Genomic DNA, 27,424 nt, shown 5'->3' with positions numbered 1-27,424 from the left:
ACTTATAAGCGCTTATCGGCGCTTGTCATGTTCATATATTTTCCTGCGCGGGTTGACAGCACTGACAGGAAAATATATGAACATGACAAGCGCCGATAAGCGCTTATAAGTTTCAAGCTTTCTTTCTGAATACGCCCTATCTTAATCTCGAATTTTAATATTCCGAATATCATAATCCAGAAAACGTTTGGACATTTTTTTATAACCCCGAATTTTAAAATTTCGAAGTTTTGTTTGCCATATAATCGCAACTCCGAATTTCATTTGCCCATTTCTTTATTTGTACGACGTTTTACAATCCAGACGAATGAGTTCCAGACATACGAATTCTAAATGCACAAAATCCAGATGACCGTAATCCATATGCACGAAAGCCAGATTTTTAAAACACAAATTTTTGAATTACAGTTAATTGATATCCAGACAAACAATGTCCAGATTTTTGAAATTCAAATAAACGATATCCATCAAAACGAAATCCTTCCAGGGGGTCGCAGTACGAACCTAACCTAACCTTCTGAATAGATTTTAACACTTTAACCTTTCTGTAATAGGCAAGTAAAACAATAGCGAGTCGGTTCTGGCACTCGCCGGCCGCTGCCGCGGCACGCTCGCTTCGCTCGCTCGGCTCGTGCATGGGGGGTCACAGTTCAAACCTAACCTAACCTACTGAGTCGGATTTGACACTTAAACCTTTCTGTAATAGGCAAGTAAAACAATAGCGAGTCGGTTCTGGCACTCGCCGGCCGCTGCCGCGGCACGCTCGCTTCGCTCGCTCGGCTCGTGCATGGGGGGTCACAGTTCAAACCTAACCTAACCTACTGAGTCGGATTTGACACTTAAACCTTTCTGTAATAGGCAAGTAAAACAATAGCGAGTCATTTCTAGCGTGGGGGTCGTAGTTCAAACCTAACCTACTGAATCGACTTTGATACTAAAACTGGTCTGTAATGGACAAGTAAAACAATAAATTTACTAACTGACAATGATTATTTTCAGTCGATAGTAAAGGTATAATCACGATTGTATGGAAATCAAATAAAAAGATTATGAAAATCTGGCAATAGTTTATCTGTTATACGATTATATGGGAACCAAATAAAAAGATTATGAAAATTTGGCAATAGTTTATTTGGAAAATGGTACGATGGGAAACAAAAAAAAGTATTCTGAGAATCTGGTATAATAAGATCTGTATTATGAGAATACGGGAAACAAAAAAATACTTTTTAAAAATCTGGTTTTGGTGCATCTGGAAATTGATTCATCTGGGAAATTAAAAAAGGAATTTTAAAAATTTGTCATTCATTACATCTGTCTTTTAAAAGTTCTAACAACCGTTTTCGGGGTTTTAAGATTCGGGTAATAGAAATTCGAGTTTTTAATAGGTTACCAGTACATACGTGTGTTCCGAGCTTTAGAAGGATTTCATTCAAAAAGTTCATTCACAACTCAAGTCAAGTCAATCAACGTACCATTCATAATTCTTCGTTCCCATTCATTATTCAGTCCTGTCTTACGTCTAGAAGTAGGTGGTGAATTAACGTGAAATGTCATCGAAATAGTAAATAATTTGATGACTTCTTATTTTTTAGTTTTGAATAAAAATGTTTATTTACTTTAATGTAAAATAAAAGTTATTTTATTATTAGCTTTTTCTATCAGAATTTATATATTTTTTGGCTATAACTGTGATTGAGCCATGTGCTATAAGCTGTAAGAATTGCGAGACATAAATATTTAATTATTTTTATTAAATAAAAATGGATAAGGATCAAGACCTAGTGGAAAGCAGTGATTTACTGTCGGGAACAGTAAGACGAAAATCTGTAGAACCAGAAATTAATAATAGTACATCAAATGATCCTCCTGATGGGGGTTTCAGAGCATATTCCATAGTAATCGGTTCTTTTTTAACAAATGGACTATTATTTGGTGTTATAAATTCCTACAGTGTTATATATACAGTGCTTCAAAAGCGATTGCGAGATGAAAATGTTCCTAATGCCGACAGTAAAGCAGGTAAGAATGTTAAATTTGTTGTTTTTTTATTCTGAGTACACTAAAATGTCGCAAAAAAATCCATCCATATTATGATATGCCTCATATTAATTTATTACTGTAAAATTGATAAGGAAATTCCAAAATATTTAAGTATAAAAATGTTTTTATATGAAAAAAATCAAACCGAACTGAAGTACTTATAAAATTTATTATTTTATAAATGAAAACATTACATACCTATTGTATGTCATTATTTAGAAAACTATATATGCAGTGTAGTCAAGTAATATGCCTACCACACTATTATTTACAAGCAGTTTGAATGATGAAATAGGCTCTATTGATTACAATTTACTTTCCATGTGAGTAAGCAGTTTAATCAGCAACTAATAAAATAAATAAAATTTGTTTTTGATGCTTAAATGTGTTATTACATAGCCATGTGTATTTTTATTTATATATATAAATTTTTAACTCAATATCCATTTTTAACTTTATATTTTGAATATATTTGAAAATATTGTTTGCATCAGGATATTGTAAAAAATGTAACTTTCAATTTTTTTTATGGTATGTTTATATATGCTATTCTGTTACCTAAGCTATATCACTAGGTATCAAGTATAATCAAAATCCGTTTATTTATTTATTTATTTATTCTAGTATATTTTTTCTTGCAATGTTAAACTCAGAAGTAAATGCAACAAAAAATTTATTGTACCTATATTAGCTCTCTTGTAAGTTACCTAATTATTAAGGTAGAGGTAAGAGTAAATCTATTCAGTACTATAGAAATTAAAAAGAAGTGATTTTTATCTGTTTCTGTAAGTAACTAATGGAAAATATCTTACACTAATGTGCTATACATTAAGTAGGTGATACAAAGTTCAGCGGGTTATCTAGTTAAATAATAAATAAAATGCATTTGCATATTGATAAGAGATACACAATGATTGCTATAAACATGTCTCAGAATTCTAAAGCTCATGACATAGACCACCATAGCTTTTGTCTTAATTATAATTTATAGTCTGTTTTATACTTATTTTGTACATATTTATTTATATTCTATAACTATAATTTTCAGTTTATAAGTTTTATAAGTTACCTACACCATCAAATTTTTGGATATCTCTGACTTTTTCATATGTTTGAATAACAGAGTTACTTTTTGCCCATTTCATAATATGATTAACGCTGAGGTTTTACAAGCAAATTGAGAGTATGATTTCACATCAAATATTTGCAGTATTCATAATTGTTAAAAAATATATATTTAGTGACAGTTTATTCTGTAGCTATTTAAAATGTGCAGGCAATTTTCATGTTAAAGATGGTTAACATTAAATAAACTTTATTTTAATTAAAAAAAATATACATATTATATTTATTACTAGGTTACTAGGTTGCGCAGTCAAAGAAAAACCCGCATAGTTCCCATTCCCGTGGGATTTCCGGGATGGCGTCATTTTCCCGGGATAAAAAGTAGCCTATGTCCTTTCTTGGTTATCAAAATATCTCCATACCAAATTTCATGAAAATTAGTTCAGTAGTTTAGGCGTGATTGAGTAACAGACAGACAGACAGATAGAGTTACTTTCGCATATATAATATTAAGTATGGATAAGTATGGATTTACCAGCTGTTTCACAATGTTGTCATTTAATTGGGTCATGATTATAAGTGATTAATACTGTCAATCATTTGAAATAAACAGCGCAATTTGCATAAAGCATTTCTACGTACATAATTATTTTCTAATAATGTGTGTTATCTTGACACTATGAACTGTAAACATTAGGGCTTGATAAGCAGTTGTTGTATAGATATTACGGGTTATCAGTTAAACATATACATTGTTATTGTTTGTATTGTACTGAGGATAATGGATTTTCTTCATACTGACTGTCCGATTTTTTTGTTTAAATCTCTTGTCTCATTATCACTTGTTTGTTCTTATTATACTGTTATCTATGTAATTATTGGAAGAAGCTAATAAAACCAAAAATATTGTTTGAGATGAATCATTCATTCAACTGGTAGTTAGTGTGTTTCGTAACTTTGCGGTTTTTCCTACAACATGTCACGAAACAATGCAAAAGTTTGGTTTTATTCCCGGTTCTTTAGATCATTTATCAACTTAATATGAAAATTCCAATCACACGTAAATTCACTTCCCAGCCTTATCCACTTTACTTTTCGTTATAAGAGGACCCTCAATTTACAACGCGTTCCTTTGATAAATTAACGTAACGACGTAATGTAAGCGGTACAAGTCTTCCAAATCTATTAAATTACATTCATTGTCATTAATTAAAATGAATTCTGTCTGGATTAATAACTCCGTGGCCCACATGTATGGGTTAAACTATAATATCCTTAATTGACCGCGATTCGTGTGACCTCATAATAAATAGGTTTATTATTAAGCAATTAATAAGTTCCGATCAAATAGATGGTAACTAATTGACGGTCATGTAGACTACAATGCGGCATCTGTGTTCTTGTGACTTTTATTATGTTATGGTGGCAGTACACATGGGCCCAACGTGTTGGGCCAACGGGTTGGGCCAACGTGTAGAGAGCTACTTGGCGGTATGTTGGCTTCATTAGCCTAGTTGGCGCCAATATTGGCAGGCCAACCGAATGTTGTCGCTTTTTTGTGCACACTTCAAATAGCGGCAGTACACATGGGACCAAGGCGTTGGGCCAACGTGTTGGGAAAAAATGAAGGATATCAAGATTCCTGTTCACACATTGGCGTACTGATTTTAATTGCGTTTAATTATTACGTACATGTGCATCAATAACAATGAGTGTCTCTGCCGTCTGCGATGATACCATTTTCCAATCTCTATTGTCCTTTTTTTATATCTGTATAAATAAAACATTATTATGTTTAGATTTTTTCAAATGTTTAAAATGTGTACATTTAAGGTACATTTAATTTAATTTTAACTACCTATAAAACGAAACTTTAAAGATTAGATTTTAGATATTATTATATTAAATGATAATATTATTTATGTAGGTAATAAAGCACAATTTGATCAAAATCATGCTCATTGTATATTGTTATTTAATTTTGAAGAACAAGTAAATTTTTAATACTATTTTACTCATTTTATAAATATATTCATTTTTTTATCGCATTGTATGAAAGTGAGATAAGAAAAACATCTAGAATAATATAATAAATAGAAAATAGAACATCTAATTTTTTGAGTCATATGGTTTTATTTTTGTGTAGTTCATGCCGTGGATTCCAAATTATTCCTTCATGTCGATACAATTCTACGAATTGTAAAACCTCGGCGCCGCCATCGCTATCGGAACATGGTTAAACGTAAATTTCATTGACGCGCAACGATACTGTCTCCGCTGACGAGTAACAACAAACTGAACAAGACACCAACGTGTGAACGCTGTTTGTGGAGCGCGCCAAGATCCTTTGATGTGTGCACAAAAAACCGACAACATTCGGTTGGCCTGCCAATATTGGCGCCAATTATGCTAATGAAGCCAACATACCGCCAAGTGGCTCTCTACACGTTGGCCCAACCCGTTGGCCCAACACGTTGGCCCAATGTGTACTGCCACCAAAAGGATCTTGGCGCGCTCCGCAAACAGCGTTCACACGTTGGTGTCTTGTTCAGTTTGTTGTTACTCCTCAGCGGAGACAGTATCGTTGTGCGTCAATGAAATTTACGTTTCTATGTTCCGATAGCGATGGCGGCGCCGATGTGGACAAGCAATGAGGTTTTACAATTCGTAGAATTGTATCGACATGAAGGAATCATTTGGAATCCACGGCATGAACATTTACACAAAAATAAAAACCATATGACTCAATAAATTAGATGTTTTATTTTATATTATTCTAGATGTTTTTCATAACTCACTTTCATACATTTGCGATAAAAAAAAAAGAATATATTTATAAAATGAGTAAAATAGTATGAAACAGTTAACTGCTTGTTCTTAAAAATTAAATAACAATATACAATGAGCATGATTTTGATCAAATTGTGCTTTATTACATAAATAATATTATCAAATATCACCAATCAATACATCCGTCCGTAATCTTTAAAGTTTCGTTTTATAGGTAGGTAGTTAAAATTAAATTAAATGTAAAATGTACACATTTTAAACATTTGAAAAAATCTAATCATATTTTTTAATAATGTTTAATCGCAGACGGCAGAGTACACTCATTGTTATTGGTGCACATGTACGTAATAATTAAACGCACTGTATAAATAAATTGCCGCGGCTGCAAGAACTTCTACGGACTACGTCCGTCTTTGAAGCGCCAATGCAGAATGAACAGTACGCCAATGTGTGAACAGGAATCTTGATATCCTTCATTTTTTCCCAACACGTTGGCCCAACGCCTTGGCCCAATGTGTACTGCCGCTATTACAATATAGGTACCTACTTTCTTAGCTTACGGTAGAAAGTATACTTTACCTACTTAGCTTACGGTATAATAATACTAGAGGTCCGCCCCGGCTTCGCCCGTGGTACATATTTCGCAATAAAAGGTAGCCTATGTCCTTTCTCGGGTATCAAAATATCTCCATACCAAATTTCATGCAAATTGGTTCAGTAGTTTAGGCGTGATTGAGTAACAGACAGACAGACAGAGTTACTTTCGCATTTATAATATTAGTATGGATAGTTCTTACTTCTCTATAACCGACATAATATGTTTAAAAGTAGATGTAGGTATTTACAGATCATACTTTTAAAGGAATTGTTAAAATTGTATATTTTTTTTCCTCATAACGGTTTTCACTTGAGATAATTGTTTGGTGTAATCATCGTATGTTGACTTTGATAATAATTAAACAAAAAATAATTAAATTGCACACTTAAATTGTAGCGCGTGACTCGATTACAATATCATCCTGCTGAAATAATATTTGTCTTAATTTGTCTAGTTATTATTTAACTCCACAAAATATTAAATAATTATGTATGCGACGCAGATGGCAAATCCTATAAAGCAATAAATATAAATTCGCTAAAAGTAAATGTGTGTGATTTTTCCTGCGAGACTGGACCATTAAACAGGATCTATATAGGCAAATAAATACACCCTATTATCATGAAATGAGTTGTGGGCAAAAAGCATTTTTTTTTTAATTTCCTGTATGTTTCTAATTTCTATGTAACCGACTCCTTTCGACTCTAATTTGCCCAATAAAGAACTTTAATTCAATCTTTGTACATTTAGGAAATATCAGTGGCAATACAATAATTTCTGGAGTAGTAGGTATTCCTATATTTAATTATAGAGGGTGTTAGGTTAAATTCAACAATAAGAATAATAAGTTTTCAATTGACTTCAAACAGAAGCACAGGCCCCATTGTTCAAAATGTATGTTTCTAAATCATGGTTTTTGGATAGAAATCATCATATTTAAAATCCTAAAAAAATATATAGCACAGATAAACGTTTGATCTAGTGACTTTTTTGGATAAAAACACAATATTAAACATTTAACTCGATCAAAAAAAAATCAGAAGTAACATCGATTTTGAAAGCATAATCAGTTTTATGAGAATTAGGGGAACGCTATGTTTATGAAAATTTTACATTTAATTTACTAATCAGGTTTTACAGGGAAATTTTTGGATAGATTTATAATTTAGCCCTTATTTTTTTCTATATAAAATATAATACGTAAAATGCGACTCGCGCGCACCACGTCAGTGCCGCCAGAGTCCAGCCGGACGTCATCGAAGGAGGACCTGTGCTAGTTTTGCTCCCGACCACGTTGTAGTCGCCGCTCGCGTATTAGAACCGAGCGGCGAGTAAAACGGCGAGCACGTCACGGTATAAATAAATCAGTAGTTTGATTTTGTTTGTTATCCTAGGATTATTGTTGTAAATATAAATTAACTTCTTATTCTATACTATTAAACGAGCAATATTTGCATATTAATATATTTGTTTGTAAATACAGTGTGGAAATTTTCGATGGGCCCTGGGTGAAAGTACTAGAAATACTGGAGATAGCAAATTTCCTTTATTTTTAAAAAGAAATAGAACTGCATTCAAAGATTTTCAAAAATTCATTTTCTTCGACCGGGAATCGAAAGAACTATAAAATCCGTTGCGTAGTTACAAAAATTTAAGCGTACAAAGGGACATAGGGACAGTGAAAGCGACTTTGTTTTATACTATGTAGTGATTTAAAAAAATTACCTTGTAAAATGTTTTAAAAATTACCTTGCCTGAGATCCTCTTTTATATGGGTTGTTGAATAGGAATAGCGGCAAAGTTTTGAAGTACTAGTAGAAAGACTATTATGATGTTGGTTGATCTGTATTCAATGAGTATGACAAATATTATTTTTATAAAACAAAAATCCAAGATGGCGCCGACGAAAATTTGACTTTTTTCGTGATGAATGTCATTTTCATGGTTTTTGGGGTAGCTATTAACGAATATGAGGTCAAAACTAAAATCCAAGATGGCACCGACGAAAATTTTACATCTTTTCGTCATGGGTGTCATTTTCATGGTTTTTGGGGTAGCTATTAACGAATATGAGGTCAAAACAATAATCCAAGATGGCGCCGACGAAAATTTTACATCTTTTCGTCATGGGTGTCATTTTCATGGTTTTTGGGGTAGCTATTAACGAATATGAGGTCAAAACAATAATCCAAGATGGCGCCGACGAAAATTTTACATCTTTTCGTCATGGGTGTCATTTTCATGGTTTTTGGGGTAGCTATTAACCAATATGAGCTCAAAACTAAAATCCAAGATGGCGCTGACGAAAATTTTACATCTTTTCGTCACGGGTGTCATTTTCATGGTTATTGGGGTAGCTATTAACCAATATGAGGTCAAAACTAAAATTCAAGATGGTGCGGACGAAAACTTTACATCTTTTCGTCACGGGTGTCATTTTCAATCATTAATTGATTATTATTCAAATTGTTGTAAAATACACTTTTTTAAGTTGGTTGAATACACTAACATACTTATTACATACTTATATTCAATTACATATTATTTTGCCTTTTTTATTTGTTTTACTTTTAATTATTAAGTATATAATTACCAATATTTTCAGAAGAAAATAAATTAATGTATCCAGAACGAGAGTTTCATTTTAAACTTTAAATGTATGTATAAAATAGACCAATAAACCAGAATCGTTCTTTATGTTGAGATGATGTTGATTCTACAATAAAAATGTTAGATTCCATTGGTCCGGGAGCCAGCAGCAGATTTTATGACCAAGTTCCTCTCAAGCGGTAATTAGTAAAATGCATCAAAGTATAGTATTATGAAGCCTCGTGAACGTCAGCTGGAGCTCGGTTGGGGGGAAGAGCGGTTGTAGCCTCCCGTATCAGCTGACGGTTTTTCCACCAAGATACAGCCAGCTGACATATATATTTATCCACAGTTACATATAAGCTATCATCAGGTAAATTTTTGTTTGAGAGGAAATAACGGAAAATAAATTTTTCTTTAAATTTAACTTTCATGTTCGAGACACCAGCTGACGTATAATACACCATGTTGTAACCAGCTGACTGTTTTTTTTCGTTGAGATATTGGGTTAGCTACAATTTGACAAATTTTTAGCTGAGAGGACGTTCACGAGGCTTTATAATACTATACTCTCATGCGTCTGACGAATTATCTCTTGAGAGGAAATAGTTAACCAAATTTGCACCTGGCTCCCTAACCAATGATATTTTTATTTCTAAGAGTAAATATTTTTACGAAAAATTAACAATAAATTATATTTTATATTGTTTCTATCGATTTTAATAATAAAGTAAAATTTGAAAAAGGAATGTTACCTTTCAGAAAAATTTGCTACCCCTAGTATTTCAAGTACTTTCCATTCAGGGCACATCGAAAGCTTCCACACTGTATATATACAAACAAATATATAAATATGCAAATATTGCTCGTTTAATGGTATAGGATAAGTAGTAAATTTATTTATCAAATACATTCCTACGATAGCAAATAAAATCGAACTACTGATTTATTTATACTGTGGCGTATTCGCCCGCCTTCATAGGTCACCGGAGTTCATGCCGCGCCGGCTCCTGCGCAACGCGGGCGCGAGCCGTCTCAGTGCCTAAAATGCCTAAACTTTCAGTATAAGGGGCTCTTAACTAACTAGGTACCTATCCATCACATATCAATTACGCATAATACAGCTCTACTTGGTATATTACCAGAAAGCGTTGTGCGCAATATAGCTTTAAATTTTTATCATTTTGTTACCAAATCATATTGTATCTGTGCGCTCACGTGGCGTCAACAATAGGGGAATATTGGAAGCCAGACGCCATAGGCGACGCGGCGGCGCTGATTGCATCAAGATAATTCACCGTACTCATGCCATAGTATAAAGAGAACAGTAAGCTATCTTCAAATAAAGGTACATCGCGCCATTTGTATGTACGCACGCACACAACGCCGCTCGGTTCCTTTTTCGTCGTTCGGTCGGTGTTGGTTTACACAATTATTTAAAACATCAATGTGACAAGTGACAACCATGCGCCTTCCAAGTTTAGGCCGTATTCAGAAAGAAAGCTGGAAACTCATAAGCGCTTACCGGCGCTTGTCAGCCCTGGTTCGTTCTACACAAAGGAAGCAGGTTGATCCAGCTTCCTTTCTGAATACATCCTTAGGTACCGAGCGCTCCTAAACGACGGTATTTGGCCTACTTCCTTCTTTATACTATGCAGGTCATGCTCGCAATTGACACGCGTACGCTACGTTTACCTATGTATCGAGTGTCATTCATGTGCTAAATCTGCTTTTTTTAATACATATTGTTTTTCGATATGTTGTTGTTTTTGTAACATGCGCTTGCGTCTTCAGACTCTGCACTAATCTATATTCTATACGTATATAATAAAATCGTACGGGAACAGGAACTATGCGGATTATTCTTTGACTACGCGGGCGAAGCCGCTTGCGGGATGCTAGTATTTATTAAAGCAATGTACGAGTATGACCCTGTATATTGGCTAAATTATTCCCGCTTTGATTTACGTTGCCTAAATTATATTATCTGCTACTACACTACTCTAATTTATATTAATTCTATACTAGATTCATAGTTCGTATGGATATAGTTTTTGCTACGAATATAGATTTTTAGTAGTAGAGTTTTTGTTAAGTATTCGTCAATGCCTATGACAAAATTTACTTCCGATATCGTAATAAGCGTTAATTTACCAGCCTCGAAAAGACACTATTTAGCGGGTTGTGAATGAATTTAATAGCAATTACACGAAAATAATACAAATGAATAAACATATTTTTTACACGAACGAATTTCTTGAAAGCCTAATTAATTAAAATGTCAGAATTTTTTTTAAATCCATAAAACATAACACCGTAAAGTAAAAACGGATTTTCATTAGAATAAGAAAAACGTAAAAGTTAATTAATGTACATATTTGTTTTAAAAGCACATGACTGAGATAATGAAAGAACAAAAGCTACCAATTATCGTAAGGTTACTGATAAAGAGAACCTTCACATGGTTTTACCCAAGTTTGTAGGTCGCAAGTTGATATTAACTTGACAAAGATAAAGTTGACAAGTGGCATACAATGTATCATAATCTAATCAGGCCGACCGAGATTACTCCTGTATTCATCTTGGTGTTTCTTATCGGACCATGTTACAGATTTGGCGAAGATAAATTGTACCGTGGGATACTTTAAATTTCACAGCGTATAAAAATAAAAAATATCCTGACTTAGAGCCATAGACTCTGCAGAGTTTAAAAGAAATATATCTAAAAGTATAAAAAAAACTAACGTTTTATGTTTAAATGGATCTAATTACTTTTTTTAGAACGTTTAAACACTTCATAAAATAACATCGCATCTCTAAACGAAAAAATACTAAGAAACCAAACAAAAGAATAAAGGCACATTATATTCCAATGTCTCCGAGACGTAGGAGTGAATGTAGGTGTATATTTAGACAACGAAGAGAGACAAATTAAGTGCTTCCTATTAAGAAATGGGTTTTCAAGGCATTAACCCAATTGGTTCGTAGAAAAAGCTTGTATAAAGAAGATAACGGTTTCCTTGTTACGATTTCGCCAATCAGCTCTATTACCGTGTCCGTTTGACAGCTTGTATCAGTTTAATCTCTCATGATATGAAACTGCACTTCAAAGAAATTTTAGGAAACATCGAAATGTTCATAGTTCAAGAAGAAGAAATCATTTCGATTTTCGATAAATAGCTTAGTAGGTATATTTTGATAAAGTAAGTGAATTTGAATCAATACAATTTTGGAGAAATTTGATGAAGAAGGTCGTTTCGTCACTTTTATTTATATAAATAAATAAAAGTGTCATTTTGATATAAATGCAAATAATACATTTAACGAATTGTTTCACAATTACCCTACTGGAATAAGTAAGAACTGATAGAGATCAAATATCCTTAATTGATTCTGTCTGTTTGGATAATAAAGATCAAAATATATTACAAAACTTAAATACGTAATTACGATAAATACGATAAAGCTTGCTTTCAATATTCAACGCTGAATACACTTTGTTGTATGTCAGTATTAATCAATCTCAATAGTTACATAAGTGTGTTGTGAAGGTTGAATATTTTCAGTATTAACTATCTTAAACTTCTGTTCATACAATGAATGTTTGTCTCGCGGTCGTGGTTTTCGCTAACTCTGTCACTTTATGGATATGATTGAATGATGAATGATATAATACAGTTTATTAACTACTTCTTTATTATATTTTATTGTATCTATGAATTTGACATGATTAATATGATTTCAAAAGCACTATAACTATAAATTGGGGTGTTGTATTCATAGAGTTATGATTCATTTAATTTAAAACCTTATATTATCCAATTATCCATTCATTGAAGTGTTACGTATGTGATACATAAGTGGCATACAAATGATTCATGTATTGTTTTCTTTCATTTCAGCCTTGGTTGGAGCTTTGACAATGGGCACAACGTTCCTACTGTCACCACTGTCGGGCGTCCTCACTGGTCTCCTGGGGCTGCGACTGACTGCTGTCCTGGGAGGCTCCATTGCTACAGGAAGTTTGCTCCTTACGTCCTTTGTCGTTGACCACGTAGATGCCCTTTACTTCACCTATGGGATTATGTACGGGTTGGGCGCGTCCCTCGCGTATACTCCTTCCTTGGCCATACTCGGACATTACTTCAAGAGATACTTGGGACGCGTCAACGGCTTCGTCACTATAGGCAGTTCTATTTTCACTGTCATCATGCCGTCGCTAATGAAACATATGATTGAGAACTACGGCCTTCCATGGATGTTCAGACTCTTAGCTGTATTCACGTGCGGAATTGCTCTATGCGGTTTACTATTCAAACCGATCCCGCTTGTTGTAATAGAAAAGCCCTCACGTGAGAATAATACTTTCAAAGCCCTCATAAAGACCATAGTAAATGTTCAGATATGGAAGAATAGGAAATACCGACTGTGGGCCCTATCTATGCCGGTCGCTTTATTCGGATATTTCGTTCCTTATGTTCATATTCAAGAGTTTATTGAAAAAACTTTTACAAATGTTAATGTTACGTTACCCCTTCAATGCATCGGTGCTACATCTGGTCTGGGAAGGCTAATGTTTGGAATTTTAGCTGATAAAAAGGGCATTGATAGGATCCTGTTGCAACAGATATCTTTTTATGTCATTGGGACGTTGACGATAATTTTGCCTTTCGTTAAATCATTCGAACTGTTTATTGCGATATGTTTAGGTATGGGTATATTCGATGGTGCATTTATAGCTTTGATAGGTCCGATAGCGTTTGAATTTTGTGGGAGTGCTTATGCCGCTCAAGCTATAGGGTGCATGTTAGGATTGTCAGCGACACCTTTGTCCATTGGTCCTCCGTTAGCAGCTCATCTCTACAAGTTCCATCAATCGTATACATTACCCTTCGTGTTGGCAGGAATATCTCCTATAATCGGTGCTTCACTTATGTTCACTATTCGGTTCCGATGTCGAAAGGATGAAAGAAAAGGAGCTAGCACAAACGGACACCTTTCTAGTACACAAGATATTGGTGAGTTTATTTTAAAATATATTTAAATAAACATTAGGTATTTGTAAAAATACATCGTAAATTGTAATAACACAGCTTATAGTAAGATTGTTTTATCGTACTGTGCATAGCTAATTGAATTTCATCCTTACTAATCAAATGACTGCTACAGCTGCACCCGTAAAATATATTTTTACCTTTACCTTTTATATTTGAACAAACCTTATAAATCTTCTGACCATCGTAGCGTTTATGCAATAAATTATACCACTATTAGACTAACAAAACTATAATTATTTCGCTTACATGATAAAGATCTTCAATTTTAAGAACGTTCTTTTTTAATTATAAAAAAATTTAGATACACATCTAAATAACAGTATCTATTCATAATTACATGCGGTTGACCACAGACTGAAACGGGGTCTTTTTTTCTTAAAATTGCTTAACGGTGTTCGTTTTTTATTTAAATTTACAAATTATGTTTTCAGAAAAGCCGCCGTCTCCGTTGCTGCGTCAAAATGGCGTCTCTCAACAAACCACATTATAACACTGGAAGAAAATCTGTCAATTCAAGTGCCTATCTTGCAGTTTACGTCTAATTTTAAGTGAATCTCTATTTTACTCTCTACACTAGAATTTAACAAATTGAAATTAGTTATCTGTTGCGTTTATAAAGAGAATGAATATGAATCGGCTGTGCTGTGAACTTCATGGATTTGTAAAAACGAAATTGTTTATCTCGAATGTGTTATAGTTTTTCTTTTAAAGTTTATAGAGGCAAAAAATTTCTTTAATAACGTCACTATTTTTTGGCCAAAGGTTTTTCTAATTATAATCAGTTCACAGCTGGACTATAACCAAATAGATAGTGTTTTCCCACTGAAAAATCGTGACGATACATATTTTCCTACTCAAATTATGTTAATTTGCCATATATGTTCCTAATTGTTATAGTTTCACCGTGTTAGTGTAGATTAGGCTATAAATGGTTAAAAACCGTGTTAGAAAAATAAAGATTTTAAAACATCAACATCCCGTAGAATTTTATAAGTACATATCATATGGAGTTGACTTTAAACATACCTAATTTAAATGACATTTATTTCTAAGAATGAATATTGTCTACGTACTCTGTATTCATGTTTACGAGTTCAAGATGTTTTCTTACAGTATAAATGTGTATTTTCTGAAAGGTGTACTGCATGATGAAAGACTATATTTTTTCCCAAAAAATTATTTCTCAGTTCTTTTTGGATGTGAATGTTTGGTGCTATATAAATTATAGATGTATCTTTATTTATAAAACATTCATTTATTTTTATTCTAAGGTATATTTTTCTTATACACACTTATTCTAAGCTCAGCTTATGGAATCAAAGAAATAACTAACTATTTATTAGTTAACTTACTATTTAGTTCCATAACCTATAAGTTATTGTTACTCGAATGGTTTCTACCTTATCCTATTATTGATTGCTATATAGAATATTTATTTTATGTAAATTGGTATTTTCCTAAAAATCACTCGCCCAACTTTTGAAATGACATTAAAAAAAATATTTGACATAATGAGCTGGCGGGAAAATTTTACTAATATGTATTTGACATAAGGTGATGTATCTACAGTGCCACAAACTTATCTGACCCGGTGGCAAAAACTGGAACTACGTGCCGCCATTTTGAAATGTCACATTTTCACAGACTTTTCATACGGAATATTTTGTTTATATAAAAGAAAGCGACATCAGTGACACTGTCACCGGGTCAGATAAGTTTGTGGCACTATACTACGTCCATATTTTTTTTATTACATGCAATAAACTAAATGTTGATTCCTTTTGATTCATTAGAAATAGGATTATTTACTATTAAAGACTTATTTTATTCGTTTATTTTAACATTATATTATTTGTTAATTTTAAGTACAATTTTAAAATACATTTAATTTGCATTTTTATACTTTAAATATTATGTGTTTTGACGCATTTATTCTGAATGTTTGTATTGTGAATGTATTGTTACCTTTAAAGTTCCTAATTTAGATATTTAATGTTAAGTTATTCTATTTATGAGTTATGTTAGATGTATACTTTATCCTAAAATTGCACAAAATCTCGTCTCTGTCCTTTGCAGTGCAATGTAATTTTATATACTGAGTAATTTATCGTATATATAATATTATAATATCATGTGCATTTTCAATATACGAAAGTTTTGTAACGTACATGATTATGAAGATTTATAAAACTATTATTTTTTATTTAACATCTGGCAATGTTGTCAAATATATATTGTTAAATTATTTGTTATAATTAATATGTCACGAATATCCATAGGTACAATATTTGTTAAGATATGAATTTTGAATTTTATTTCATTTGTAAACAGTAAAATACATAAATGCGGATATTTTAAATGTTGCTTTTTAAGAGCTTGAAAAAAGCACATAGCTTAAATTACACACAAAATACATAATGCAATCGTACTTATTCATCCGAATAAAATTTTAAGAATGTTAAACATTTAAAAATTTATTGTCTTGTTGCTTATTTTATTATTAATTAAATATATGCATAATACTAGAAACGAATATAGCTTTTACAGTTTCTTTTTATCAAGGTCAATTTTAAATATTTAGTTACCTTGCGCGACGAATTGACGACATTTGAGAAAAAAAGGCATAATTAAGTTTTAAGAACCATATTACGTACATATACGAAGTACTGTATAATATCTAGTATGGAATTCAACTAAAGCGCAATACACATTGAGCCCGCCGGGCCGCCGACATATGTCGGCAACTTTTTGTCGGCGGTCTAGTTGGCGGCTTCACTTATTACAAGTCGGAAAATTTGGTCGGCGGCATGTCGGCGGCTTGAGATGAGAAATTTATTTGGCAGTCAGTGATTGCCGTGTGTCGATAAAGGTTGTGTGGTTTTGGATTCCACAATACCTCCTTCTCATGATAAAGATTAATTAACGTAAGATATTTTTCGTCGTCCCACTCCATGTCGTAAAAAATACAAGCATGTCACTACAGGTCGAGCGTCGCCGGGCAACTGAGCACAGGCGTACCCAAGCCGCCAACATGTCGGCGGGCAACACGCGCGGGCGCATGTTGCCGACATGATTCTTTTCATACAGGCCGCCGGGTTGTGTCGCCGGGCTTTGTCGGCGGCCCGGCGGGCTCAATGTGTATTGCGCTTAAGAATAGGATTGAAATAGCGCCAATATGATAAGTCATAATCTATTATTTCAAAACAATTAACCACTTCAGTTAAGCAATTACGATGGTATTTTAATTGATTTAAGAATCAGCCAAAATAACTTTACTGATAAGCAAAAAGTCATATTTTAAAATGGCATTTACCTACCAAAAGAAGATCATTGACTTTCTTATTCTTAGTTGTTTTAGATAGTACACGCTTGTCTCGAATTTTATTCAATATTTCGATAGTAAATGAACTTAACAAAATTTAAATATACATATTGTAATTTATGACCCTTTGTAATTGAGTTTGAAACTGTATTATTTTAAAACAAACCATGTGGTAAACATCAGATGAAAGTTAATATATGAGGAAACTAGACCAGAATAAATATTTACCCGTAAGATTTTAGAAGTTTTATTTCAGTTTTCATTTCCCATTAAGGTTTACGATAAATATCAATCTTCAGATGTACCTATATGTTTTGTTAGAGTGTGGTTACTACGGATAAAAAATGGTAAAAAGTTAAGAAAATAAAATACGTTTTTATTTCAAGATTTAATGTGTCTTTTTCTCCGGATTTGCCTTACAAAAGAAATAAATCTGTACCATAATCTTATAAAACCAATGTGCTGAGCTGGTACGGTTTCTTCAGAGGCATCTCTAGTTATATTATTTGCTCCACTGCTGAATGAATATACTCTCATTTCTACCTCTTCGTGCGACGGAGAATTTGTTTTTTGAGTTGCCCATAGTAACGGTTTTGATAACCTAAAAGTAAGGTTTCATGTAAGGAATAACCAAAATATTGAACACTAAAACTGATAAGTAAGAAGGTAAGACAGGAATTATCTACCGAAGTCCTATATTTTTTTTATTTTGAGTACCGGAAACCAATTATAAATTTGAGATTGTTATCTGCTTCATGAAGAGATAAAAAAGTCCATGCCTTTGAAATAGGTGTATTTATAATTTATTACACTATGAAAGTATGTTATAATTGATTTTAAGGAGAAATTTTTCTCCATAAATATTTAATTCACTTTGGAATGAGGACCATGACATTTACGATAATGTGCGAAATTATTTATGCGCCCACAAGTTAATTGCTTCCGAGTTGTAAATAATTTAAATTAGATAACTTGACATTTATTAGTGTAACTAATCGCTTTTCAAAACAATATATTAAAAATTATCAAAACAGTGGCATAGAATAAATAATATGTAATGCATGGGAACTAAAAATCTTTGCAGGATTGCCTTGTGTTACAAAATATGTTAATATGCTTTTTGTCTCCGTACATGATAAAATGAAACAACGCATAATTACTCTGAAAAATAATCCATGTCCTTGATCGTATCAGGCAACTCTCTACCATCCACATCAGGTAAAACAAAACACAGGGCAACTAGCAACACCGTCACTACAAGGACTGCTATTATCATGGTTGAGTCATTGATAGCTCGTAAAGATGTAATAAGGTAACAAGTAATTGTCCCAAGATGGCCCGCCGCGTGGCAGCAACCGACCAATGTTCCCCTGATGTTAACAGCGAAGAGCCGTGGTGTGATGTTCAATAATAATGCATTACTTATTAGCCCTGATGCTAGTCCGATTGAAGTTAGAAGATCAGATATGGTAGTCTGAAATAAAGATATCAAAAATTACATATGTTTTACTAAACTAATTACTAACCAATTGTATAAATCAATATGCTCTATGATTACTAATATTATTTACTATACTTTATTAATAACTATTATTAATTTCTGATGTACTTAGATGAAAAAAATATTCTCGGTCTAGCTGCAGGCTAAAGGACTGATCATGCTCTTGCGGTCTTGCCTGTATTAAAAAACGATCGTAATTCGTAATGATATGGTAATGATCATATAAGTAATGAGAATATCCCTAAAGAGATACAGGATTATTATTGCAGATTGAAGAACTACTTTTTATTTCAATTAAGTATTTTATTCTAGCCAAGTTTATGTTGCGCATGCGTCGAATGATAATCATGATTTAGCCTGTAGATTAAATAAAATCGTTAGGTATACCTACATATATACAATTAGTCGTCTGATGAATTTGCTAATTTTTCGATACATATAGAAAACTTTTCTACTTTCTGTAAAACAGTCTGTTACCATAAGAATTTTAGTTGATGCTTGCGTATCTATAGTTGTGGTCGGACATAAATAGTGTCGCAACAAGCTCTAGTTAAAAATAGAGAGAACGCATATTGCTATGTCTAACTGCATTCTCGAGAAGGTAATAAACTGGTACTAGTTGCGAGTTAATGCCTCGCTAATGTTCATATTTTATACCTCATGTTAGACCAAATGACAAGTTATTTATAAACGCAAACGCCTGTGTGAAAGTTGAAGCAAATTACTGTATATTTTAATCATCTCTTATTAAAGTTGGCGCCTATAATTTTATTAGTGATAAGTCGTTTTACCGGGTTTGCTAAAATTATTATTATTATTAGTTGTAATTTATAACTTTAATAATACGTTGTTAAGCGTGTAGGTAAGTGTAATGAAATGCGTAAGTAGCTACAGGTAGCTATTTTTACACTTTAAACACGATTTGTTCTGCAGTACCTAACATAGATTGTAGGTTTTTTTATTAAAATATTAACTTTTGAAAAACATGATATTCTATTAGTTCTGTATGTACCTACCTACATAATATGAACTGCGGCAGTTAAATAATGAGCAGTCTATAGCCTGAGGTTCTAAATTCTAATATTGTAGGTATAATATTATCTGTGCCTGAAGCATGCCTGAAGGCAGAAAGTCTAGACGCATAACGGTTTCACCGCTGCAGCTGTAGCCGAAATTCCTTTAAATAATGAATATTGCTTACATTAAAGTCAATTTGGTCCACGAACGTCACGAGAGCGGTTGAACTTCCCAAAACCATTACATTTATTGTCAACAAATATCTCATTTTAACTTTCAACATGATAAAAACATTTAGAAGTCCTACAAATAGAGTTATGCTCAAAAGTTGAAGCGGGGCATATGCATGCATCCGTGTATGTAGTTTTATGAACAGTGGAACCCATAGAAAATGATATAGCGCCCAGAACAAAAGCATCACGAATATTAACACTCTGACGTTATGGTTGCTTAAAATCATCAAACACGTCCACTCCTCTTCTAGGCAGTCATAAGCCTGCAAATGTTAGTTTAATTTAATTTTAATATCAATAGCTTTTAGGAATGAAACCTCCTTGTGAATAAAACATCTAAAATCATAAAGAAATTGCGAAATTATCCTTTCCCTTCTCATATTTAAACTTCTAATAGATCTTTTATTATTATTAAATACGAATGTCTTATTACCAGTTCACCAATCTAAGAAGAGGAAGGTATCGACGTCATTTGATTATTATATATTTGAGATAAGATAAGCTGTGTTTAATATTGCGTAGGACTGATGTAATTACCGAACTAACTTCATATTCCCAAGAAAGCGATAAAGCACAAAGTAAATAAGATTCTGTGCTATAAATAATTTTTATAATTGTAAACATAGACATACCTACTCTGTTATTTACTGGTCTTATTTTGAATTCACTGCAAAGCTTGACGCCATTTTTCTTTGCCGCGCTAAGTAACGTATTTTCTGCCTTTGGTATTTTTCTGTTGTAGAGTAGCCATTGGGGTGATTCGGGAATCCATCTGCAATATTTAGTTAGTTATCCCCAAGGTATTCGTTATTATATTCTTAGACAAAAACAACTTATTCCTAACAAGTTTGGATAGATTGGTTGGTCTATCTAGGATAGCTTGGTCTGTATAGATGATATTTCATCAATAGAAGACTCCCCATTGTTTATTGCTTATTATTTTTATAGGTACATATTAATAAATGCCTGAAGTGGGATTCATTGAATACAATATGCCACATCCACTTTACAAAACTATTTAAACTTTTTTTATTTTGTTCAATCCTAAAGAATAGGAGGAAATATGATTTAAATACATACGTAGAATACCTACTGCGCAGTGCGTAATTATTTAATATTGCTTATAGATAATTAACAATGTTAAATATCAGTGTTTATAAAAATAACTATTACAAGGTTATGACTATCAGTGTGACTTTAGATGTTCGATGCCATAAATTGCGGTCACACATTAAAGTTCAAATATCCAATTTTTGCTACTTTGACCTGTTTTATTCCGTTTGATCTGTGCTGTTTGATTATTATTTATTATTATTCTGTGATCATTACAACGATTTTAAAATTAATCAGTTATAAATCCAAGTGTCTAATTCATTGAAATATAAAGATGATCGAATGGCTCTACAATACAATATTACTCTATTAAGTTTATTAGTGATAAGAGGAGCAGAGAGTGACGCAGAAAATATTATGGGTCCTTTCCCATTTGCTGGCTTGCAACTCGCTTGGAGAGTCCTTACCTACTCTCCAAGCGAGTTGCAAGCCAGCAAATCATCGTAACATTTTTCATAAAAACCATAGACATTCTATTATCTATCTATCGGTATGTATCTTAAAAGCTCTTTTTAATATTTTATCCTTACCTTAAGACAACGAGCAGTAATGTTCCAAGCAAAAAACCAATAAAATTATAAGTATCAAGATTGGGCGCAGCATTAGCAAACGGAATAGCGCAGAGAGAAGCAAGAATGCACGGAGCGGAAACTATGAGGTTCAGCTTCGTCCGCCAACTGTTGCTTGCGATTTCACATACTGTAAAATAATACTTGTATACTATATAATATGATCTAATCAATACATAAGATACCAATTCCCCATTGGACGCATAAATACTACCGTTAGCGATTAACTTTGTTTACACAAGTTTCTCATATCAACCTACCACATAACTAGACTAATTGATCGAAGGGAATGTTGGTTATTAAATAAAATATATTGAAGCTAAACATGACACTAGTTTGTATGTTATACTTAGATAGTTGACTAAGATAGGTATCATTGATATTGTTCGATATATAATTTACTAGCTTTTCGCTCGCAGCTTCGCCCGCGTAGTCAAAGGGAAACCCGCATAGTTCCCGTTCCCATGAGATTTTCGGGATAAAAACTTTCCTATTTTGTTTTCCAAGTTACCCTGTATGTGTGTGGTAAGGACTAACAAGCAAACATACAAACTTTAGCATTTATTAGAAGGATGGCCTACATGTATGGAAACACTGCACAATTCGATTATAATGCAATAAACAGCATACAACAAGCAACCTACTATTCCTATGGGATCTTTGATGTGATTAATTTAACTCAATCTTCAGTCAGATCACGTACTAACACAATAATTATTGATCAAGACAAGTCTCGTGCAGTATGCAGTCATTATAATAAACGTAAGTGAACCTTGAGAGATCTTTTATTTCCGTAGTTGCTTTTTTATTTAATTGTATTTACTTAATTGGCTACATTGTCATTGTCATTGTAAACTGTTAAATATTTTTCACAAACAATCCAAAAAATAAATAGATTGCTGATATCGATATGTTTTTTTTATAAACAATTATTTTAAATTTTTAATTACCTCTTGACGTAATCAATTGTAAGGAATAAAATTTTCACTACTGAATTTAGTATTGCCAACATACCTACTTTATAACCTACAGGTAAGTACATACCTACTATGTATGAAGAAATAGTAGGTATCTACTTTGTGAAATTGAAGTTTATTTATGGCAACTGAACTGAAGACTATTGTCTGAATTTGGATTGATTCATAGATTTTCATACCTACCTACACTCTACAATTTACAAATCTTTAGCCGTGTCGAAATATCTTTTTTGTGTTCGTATCTCAAAAGGTTAATGCCTTAACGTATGTAAATGTAAGTACTAAATAACAATACAAATGGCATACCAAGAATTAATTCCAAGTAATAATTAGCGCTTGTGAACATGGATTTTAAAAATATTAAGAGGCGGTACCAACTTTCCGAGTCACAAAAGACTAAAGTGAGTCTGAACACAAGGTCAGCAATTAGACTAATTATAATGGCTATCCTTCTTCCAAAACTGAAAAAATATTATTGCTTTTTTAGGTAATTCAGCTTTTGTCAAATTTAGATAAGTTGGATCGTTTGACAAATCGTTATTTTCACGAGTTGTTCAATATCTGAATAATTAGTTTACAATCGAGCTTGATTTAAATGCAATCAATAAATACTCTAAATATAATCTCTCAATAAATCTACAAGGTAGAAAAATATTCCATGTAAATGCAATAAATAAGTTATATTAATAAACCTTCAAACATTAATTATCGTTTCATCTTAATTCTAAACAAACATAAGACAATCACATGAAACAACAGATAATTCAATCATTTGCTAAATAGATAGATAACAATTAGGTACCTGTCAGAAACAACCCCAAATATTATACACCCAAATACCAATCCCAAACGGCAAATTACCGTTGTTGATAACAGCTGCATACTCTTATCACAGAATATAAGCCACTGCAATGATATAATTAACACACAATCAAATATCAACATAGAAAGATGAAAAGGTTAATTGTATGTGCATTGATATTGATAGTGGGTAATGGGTGACTCCTTGGTGACTCTATATAATTTCTTTTATATTTTAATTATTATATTTTACTAGCCGTTCGACCGGCCCGGCTTCGCCCGTGAGACATGTTTATGTTTTCTTTCCATAAGAACCATCCTCGTACTTCAAGGAATATTATAAAAAATAATTATCGAAATCGGTCCACCTGTTCACGCGTGATGCCGTGACCAAGGAAAACGTTTTCATTTTATATACATATATAGATAATCATTTTTTTTACCTACTTACATGAATATATAGCTACAATACAACAATATATTCGTAAATTATAATAGGTAATTAATTCCTAAAAAAATAGAGTCAGCAAAGTAAGTTTTAATCAATAATTACCTATTCATTAAGATTTTCTTGAGCGTTATTAAAAAAAATATATATAAAATCGCGATTTCTTTTCCTTTTCAAATAATATTGTAGAATATAATAGTGTGTATAAACTATAAAGCTATGTCTTGACCTAATGTTCTGATATAACAATACTAATGAATTATCAATGTAAGTCATTCTTCCGTTTTGCCACTTAACACATAAATGCTAACAAATAATTGGCGGTTTTCATCACGATATCCAACTACCCACCGATATTCATGTTGCGGATCTAGTTATTAAATATCAAACCACAAGTAACGTGAATATACTGTTTCAAAATGGTCGGTAGTTTCAGTTTTTAAACGACGAACAGATGGAGTTGTTAAACGAATTTTACTTTTAAACTGTTGCTATATAATTTATAAGGTTTGCAATTGAGAAACATTCGCAAATGATATTATACGTAGATAAGCCGTTTATATACGAACAGTTATAGAACCTTTTTTCACATGTCAGGAATATCAGGGATATTCATAGAAAGACGTCAGCCCTGCTCTACATTGGTAATAATCGCAAAATTTCAAAATTGCCCTAAATATACTACCCGAAAGCTACATTTAAATGATTTAAAGAATATGAATAAATCTAAGTATCAAAATATTTTCTATAAAATTGTTACCGTCTTTTTAATCGAAATCAGCCACATAAATTCGACATGCCATTTATCACAACTCGCCACGGTAGCATTAGTGATTGTGTAGTTACACAGGCTTATATTTGCAGTCTCTTGGCTTGGTACACACAGTATATCTTGAGACGGTTTCAAAAGAAACATATCGTCATAGTGATTCAACATAGTTGGTATCACTAGGGCTGTTGCTAACAATGTCACCATCCACTGCCAGGCTCCGATTTTACCGAGAACATCTGTTGTTACATCTTCGTGGATGGTACCAATTCTGTAAAGGAATTGTTTATAGCCCTGCAGAATTTGATTACTAGGATATTTATTGGCGCATCTGTGTGTTGAGTAACATTTCAAGCTAAATCCTACTGCAAATTGCAACATGGAGTAGGTTTTTGTCGGCTATGTAAACTGATAGCAAACATCATAATATATGTCTATGTATTAATAAATATTTATGATCGTCTTTGTACTTTGAGCAATTAAGAACAAGATATGACTTCGCAAAGCGATAAATTACAAGCCTTTAAATGAACATCATCAATATCTAAGAATTACATGTCAGCCTAACTGGAAATTTATTCAACGGAACTAAAAAAGCATTTAGTTCCTTTATTTGCCTTGATAACACCACCAGGTTCCAACGAAAACTCTGTATCAACTTTCATTTATTTTATAACAATGTTTTTAGATGATAAGAAAAATAAACTAACAATCGAACATGAGGACGACCAAATAAAAATTATTCACAAAACAAAAACACATTGAATATTTTCATGGAAACTTACTACTCAACAACAACTTTATTATGATTAAATTCAATATTTTACATAAATACTAGAATTGTATATATTAATTTCTTACATCGACATTGTGGTCATTATTTTCTTTCGCAAATCTTAAGTTGGACATTGATTTGGAATGTGATTCCATGACCAACTAGATTAGGACTCGATTAGCATATTCGCAGAACTATCATAGCTATTTTCAAAGTATGTTTGCACTAAAAATTCTCTCGCTCAAGATGAAAATAACCACTCTTTGTGACAGGACCGGTTTCCGAGTGTCCTTTCCAGTGAATCCCCTGATATATTTTAGTTAAGTCATCTTATTCGAGGAAAATGCAAGTAAAGTATTAATGTTTTGCATTACATAATATGTTATACAATAAAAATGATTTGAGTTTACATATTATATATTAACACCTTCAATATAAGGAAAATGTAATTTGTAAACTCCATAATAGCTTTAAGCAATACTATAGCTATCATTTCAAAAATAAAAGTAAATAAAATCACCCCTTTTTGGTTAAGTAAGTATATAATTTAAAAAATTTGTGAAGTGCGTGTGCCTTTCGCAGATTTTCCAACAAAGTTATATGGTAGTAAAGATAAACTGTTAATATTCATAACCTTTAAATTATCCGCTACTAGGCTGTAAGTGCTAAATACGCTTATCAATGTCATCATATCTCATACCTACTTAATATGTACTTATATCTGTTATTTTAACGTAACATCGCGCTTTATATGTAACGAAACATATCATAGTTTTAAAAGCATTACGTCATAGTGTATAAAAATAGCTGTATTTGCACACATTTGCTTGTAAGATAACAATTTAAATAATAAGGAAAAGCAATTGGGATGTAGGTGTCACTTGATTGTGTGCGATATGGAAACTCTTTGCCCACTGGAGTGGAATTTTTTTTAATGACAATTTTATACGTTCGCGTCTATAATTATTGTAACTTACATATCAATGAGAGGTCACTGACCGCGGGCTAGGACGCGTTGCGCAATAACCACGCTGTTAACTTAGTCTGAATTTATTCAACTCATTTCCAATTTACAATTTCTTAAATTGTTTTCTTTTAATTATACTTCGAAAAAAGATGTAATTTATTGCTATTTCGTTTGCTGCCGATAAATGTTTTCCTATTAATTTTAAAAATACTAGACAATTTAAAATTGATTACCAAATTCTATTTTATAAAGTGACCCTTGAATCAAGCACCAGAATATAATTTAATTTATGCTATTATATTTTTTTATATAAGATTGCCCGAGGTTTCGCTTGAACAATACATATATACCTATGTATCGTGCTCTACATTTTCCCTTTAGGTTAAGTACAGGCATATATAACATTAAAATATAGGATTAGGAAGCATAGTATATAATCTGTGGTATTTAAGCATAGTAGATAGGTAACAAAAAGTAGGTGTTATGAAAACTTCATTTGAAAGCTCAGAAAATTCCAGCCGTTTGCGTTGAAATCGAAATAGATATTTATTTATTTATTTATTTAACACTTTATTGTGCAAAAAACAAAATATACATAAAGGTTACAAAAATAAGATTAGAAAGCACAAAGGGCGGCCTTATCACTATGCAGTGATCTCTGCCAGGCAACCACGGGGAGAAAGGCAAAGAAGCGCAAAAAGTAGTCGGACAAAATAAAAACATATTTTTAGAATAGGGTAGAAATAATAAGAGGACACAATTAAATATACATTTTTTTTGCTTCCTTTTT

General features: G+C 32.4%; 2 protein-coding genes and 1 long non-coding RNA gene across 3 annotated transcripts in view; 2 read left to right on the top strand and 1 right to left on the bottom strand.

Moving 5' to 3' along the window:
* The window catches only part of LOC149903047 (uncharacterized), a 176,385-nt gene that overhangs the window by 113,397 nt on the left and 35,564 nt on the right, over positions 1-27,424 (top strand). The window lies entirely within an intron of this gene.
* On the top strand, positions 1,507-15,119 carry kar (monocarboxylate transporter 10-like protein kar). The gene is made up of 3 exons (XM_090109308.1): positions 1,507-2,022; positions 12,988-14,103; positions 14,574-15,119. The coding sequence occupies exons 1-3, from the start codon at positions 1,764-1,766 to the stop codon at positions 14,630-14,632; spliced, it is 1,434 nt and encodes a 477-aa protein (XP_089965434.1). The 5' UTR covers positions 1,507-1,763; the 3' UTR covers positions 14,633-15,119.
* On the bottom strand, positions 17,846-25,761 carry LOC149903051 (solute carrier family 22 member 4-like). Its single transcript, XM_090109678.1, has 9 exons — positions 25,754-25,761; positions 24,884-25,163; positions 23,677-23,780; positions 23,181-23,335; positions 21,859-22,027; positions 20,852-20,987; positions 20,167-20,478; positions 18,625-18,938; positions 17,846-18,065 (listed from the first exon to the last, which is right to left on the bottom strand). The coding sequence occupies exons 1-9, from the start codon at positions 25,759-25,761 to the stop codon at positions 17,846-17,848; spliced, it is 1,698 nt and encodes a 565-aa protein (XP_089965804.1).

Source organism: Colias eurytheme, chromosome 14 (assembly GCF_061535395.1).
Source record: "Colias eurytheme isolate Ceu_HAF_F1 chromosome 14, ilColEury1 Martin Lab GWU primary, whole genome shotgun sequence".
In the NCBI taxonomy this organism is placed as follows: Eukaryota; Metazoa; Arthropoda; class Insecta; order Lepidoptera; family Pieridae; genus Colias; species Colias eurytheme.
Note: the sequence above shows the minus strand (reverse complement) of the source record. Positions and strands in the feature narration are given on the sequence as shown.

What these genes read in the sequence shown, in the direction of transcription:
- kar (XM_090109308.1), top strand. Translation starts at nt 1,764, where the DNA reads ATGGATAAGGATCAAGACCTAGTGGAAAGCAGTGATTTACTGTCGGGA. An exon ending in TAATGCCGACAGTAAAGCAG is followed by an intron (nt 2,023 to 12,987) that starts GTAAGAATGTTA and finishes CTTTCATTTCAG; the next exon opens with CCTTGGTTGGAGCTTTGACA. An exon ending in TTCTAGTACACAAGATATTG is followed by an intron (nt 14,104 to 14,573) that starts GTGAGTTTATTT and finishes TTATGTTTTCAG; the next exon opens with AAAAGCCGCCGTCTCCGTTG.
- LOC149903051 (XM_090109678.1), bottom strand. An exon ending in TTACTTGGAATTAATTCTTG is followed by an intron (nt 22,028 to 23,180) that starts GTATGCCATTTG and finishes ATTATTTTACAG; the next exon opens with TATGTGAAATCGCAAGCAAC. An exon ending in TAAGACCAGTAAATAACAGA is followed by an intron (nt 20,479 to 20,851) that starts GTAGGTATGTCT and finishes TAACATTTGCAG; the next exon opens with GCTTATGACTGCCTAGAAGA.